Source organism: Bos grunniens, chromosome 1 (genome assembly GCF_055505025.1).
Source record: "Bos grunniens cultivar Pamir isolate PY7600 chromosome 1, Bosgru_T2T1.0, whole genome shotgun sequence".
Lineage (NCBI taxonomy): Eukaryota > Metazoa > Chordata > Mammalia > Artiodactyla > Bovidae > Bos > Bos grunniens.
Genome location: NC_141165.1, coordinates 41,192,558 through 41,195,048, shown reverse-complemented (window position 1 = coordinate 41,195,048; position 2,491 = coordinate 41,192,558). Strand labels below are relative to the sequence as shown.

The following is a 2,491-nucleotide window of genomic DNA, read 5'->3' as shown; positions in this document are numbered from 1 at the left end:
CAAAACTGATTTAGGACTTTGCCTCCAGATGCTGACAACACAGGACAATAAAAGAGCCTGACATCTGTGAAGGTAAGACATGATTACTGAGGAGCACCACCATTGAGTCCTACTTGAGTACACCTTTAAGGATTTCATTTTGGCTTAGTCATCAAAGCACTACAATTCATTTCCATGTTTCTATATACCAATATAGAGCTTCCCTGGTAGCTCAGCTGGTGAAGAATCTGCCTCCAATGCTGGAGACTCAGATTGGATTCCTAGGTCGGCAAGATCCTCTGCAGAAGGGATAGCCTACCCACTCCAGTATTCTGGGGCTTCCCTAGTGATTCACATGATAAAAGAATCTGCCTGCAATGCCTGAGACCCGGGTTCGACCCCTGGGTTGGGAAGATCCCTTGGAGGAGAGCACAGTAACCCACTCCAAAATTCTTGCCTGGAGAATCCCCATGGACAGAGGTGCCTGGAGGCTTACAGTCCATGGGGTCACAGAGAGTCAGGTACAGCTGAGCAACTCAGCACAGCACATATACCAATATAGCCAATCAGCAAAAATATGTGCCACAGATTTCTAATATTCATAATTTAGAATTTACCACATAAATTATAATACACTTACCACATAAAATACTACATTATTTATAAGTATATCCTTTATTTCTAAAACTATCATTCTTAAAACATTTCTTCCCAACACATAAAATTTTCATGTTTCAAAAACCTCACCCTATTTGAAAATGTACTACTAAACTTCAATGTGCAAATAAACCAGTGTCACCAAACTGAAAAAAGGAAAAAAAAACAACAACAAGGAAACACTGCTGTATTGGGTATATAGTTTTACCACAAATAATGACAACATGTGTCTTACACGGTACTAATATACATATTCTTGTTTCACTTCTCAGTCATTGTCAGAACCATTTATAGGTAGGAAAACCAACACATCATTGAAAACATGCCCAAATGCTCTTAGGTGATATACCCCATACATCATCACATACATCTGATTACATGTCAGCCCATTAAAAGTAATAGCCATATCTGAACAACATCCTTCCACCACCTGGTTGGGATGATTAGTCATTGCCTCTTTAATAAAAATCCCAACAGATTTTGTATTAAACACATCTTTTCCTTTAGAATCTTCTGCATTTTCTGCAAACACTCCAGCATATTTCAGGCAGACTGCAAGCTGCTTATCTTCAGATACCTCTCTAACCATCCTTCCCTTTTCAGGACACTTTTCAGGAATACTGAGAAGGCTGTTAAGTCTTTTAATTGATTCTATACTTAAGACAATTCCTCCTCCCACACTCACATATTCAAGATCTCCAGATTTTGCAGTGTGGCCTAGATAGAAAGGTTGTGAATAATTCTTTTTTAGCAGAAAGTACTTTAAGTTTTCAATAATAGCAAACGTAGTGGGGTGTGCAAGGAAGAACCAGTTGTATTGGTCTCTATATTTATCAAAGGCATATTTGTAAGCTTTTCTCATCATTAACCACATGTCATTAGTTTCCATGTTAACTGACTCAAACACTTTAACATTTTCAGAACTGAAGAACTCTGCTTTGTCACAATGTTTGGCCCACGTTTCCTTCACGGCAGCCCAGAGACGCACATCCTTCGGTTTTACAAGGATGATACAGTATACCCGAAAGCTTTTACTGAGTTCCGTGCGTTCATCCTCTGAAATTTTCAAGATATCTTCTTTAGTAGGAGCTTGTAGGTGGTGACGCTCATGGTGGTGCGTTCTCTTTCCATAATCAATCTTAATATGTGCTAGCATAGTCATCAAGACACATAAAATGCTTCCGAGCAGTACACCCTTCAAAAACAAACTGCTTTCTGAAAGCATCTTCCCCCACGTCCGGTATGGTTCAATGGCCGAAAGCGCAAGCGCACCCGGCTTTCCTCTCACTTTCGCGAGCCCCTCCTTTACGTTCCAGGCTGCTCTAGATGCAGGCGGTGTCCTCTCGTTGGTTCGGCCAAAGGTGGAGGAGGCCAAGCAGCAGCCTGAGGGCCACGGGGCGGGGGCAAAAGAGCCCTGGGCAGGCAGGCTGAGCCGCCCTCAGTATATAAAAGAGTTTCCACTTAGAGCTCGGATCATATCTAATTAGTATACTGTATTTCACTATGACTGGGTCTAACCAGCCAGGATGGTTAAACCCTGCCCACTGGTCCACCCTAGAACACTAAGATTTTACGCTGAACAATAAACAATAAAACTCACTTTAACCAATCAAAAGCAGACTTCTAGATTCACGTCACACTACCCAGGGTGCAAATTTCAAACCATAATTAATGTAACAGTAAGAAACATTCTCTTCCTAACAAAATTTTCGGAATTTTCTTCTCGGTGTTGTAGTGAGTGTTTTTTTGTTCTGTTTTGTTTTGTTTTGACCTAACAAGTAAACAAGTTCAGCACTTGTTTACTTAATCACGGCTACATTTACACATTAACATATTGATTTGGTGTTTTGATTGT

The 2,491-nt window shown here is 40.6% G+C and overlaps 1 protein-coding gene across 1 annotated transcript; it reads right to left on the bottom strand.

The window, feature by feature from the left end:
* Positions 1–822: 822 nt before the first annotated feature.
* LOC147379325 (C1GALT1-specific chaperone 1-like) lies at positions 823–2,291 on the bottom strand. The gene has a single exon (XM_086390784.1). It carries the CDS (start codon positions 1,859–1,861, stop codon positions 905–907), a length of 957 nt encoding a protein of 318 aa, XP_086246910.1. The 5' UTR covers positions 1,862–2,291; the 3' UTR covers positions 823–904.
* Positions 2,292–2,491: the final 200 nt, after the last annotated feature.

Excerpts from the sequence above, each read along its gene's own strand:
- LOC147379325 (XM_086390784.1), bottom strand. The coding sequence starts at position 1,861 with ATGCTTTCAGAAAGCAGTTTGTTTTTGAAGGGTGTACTGCTCGGAAGC.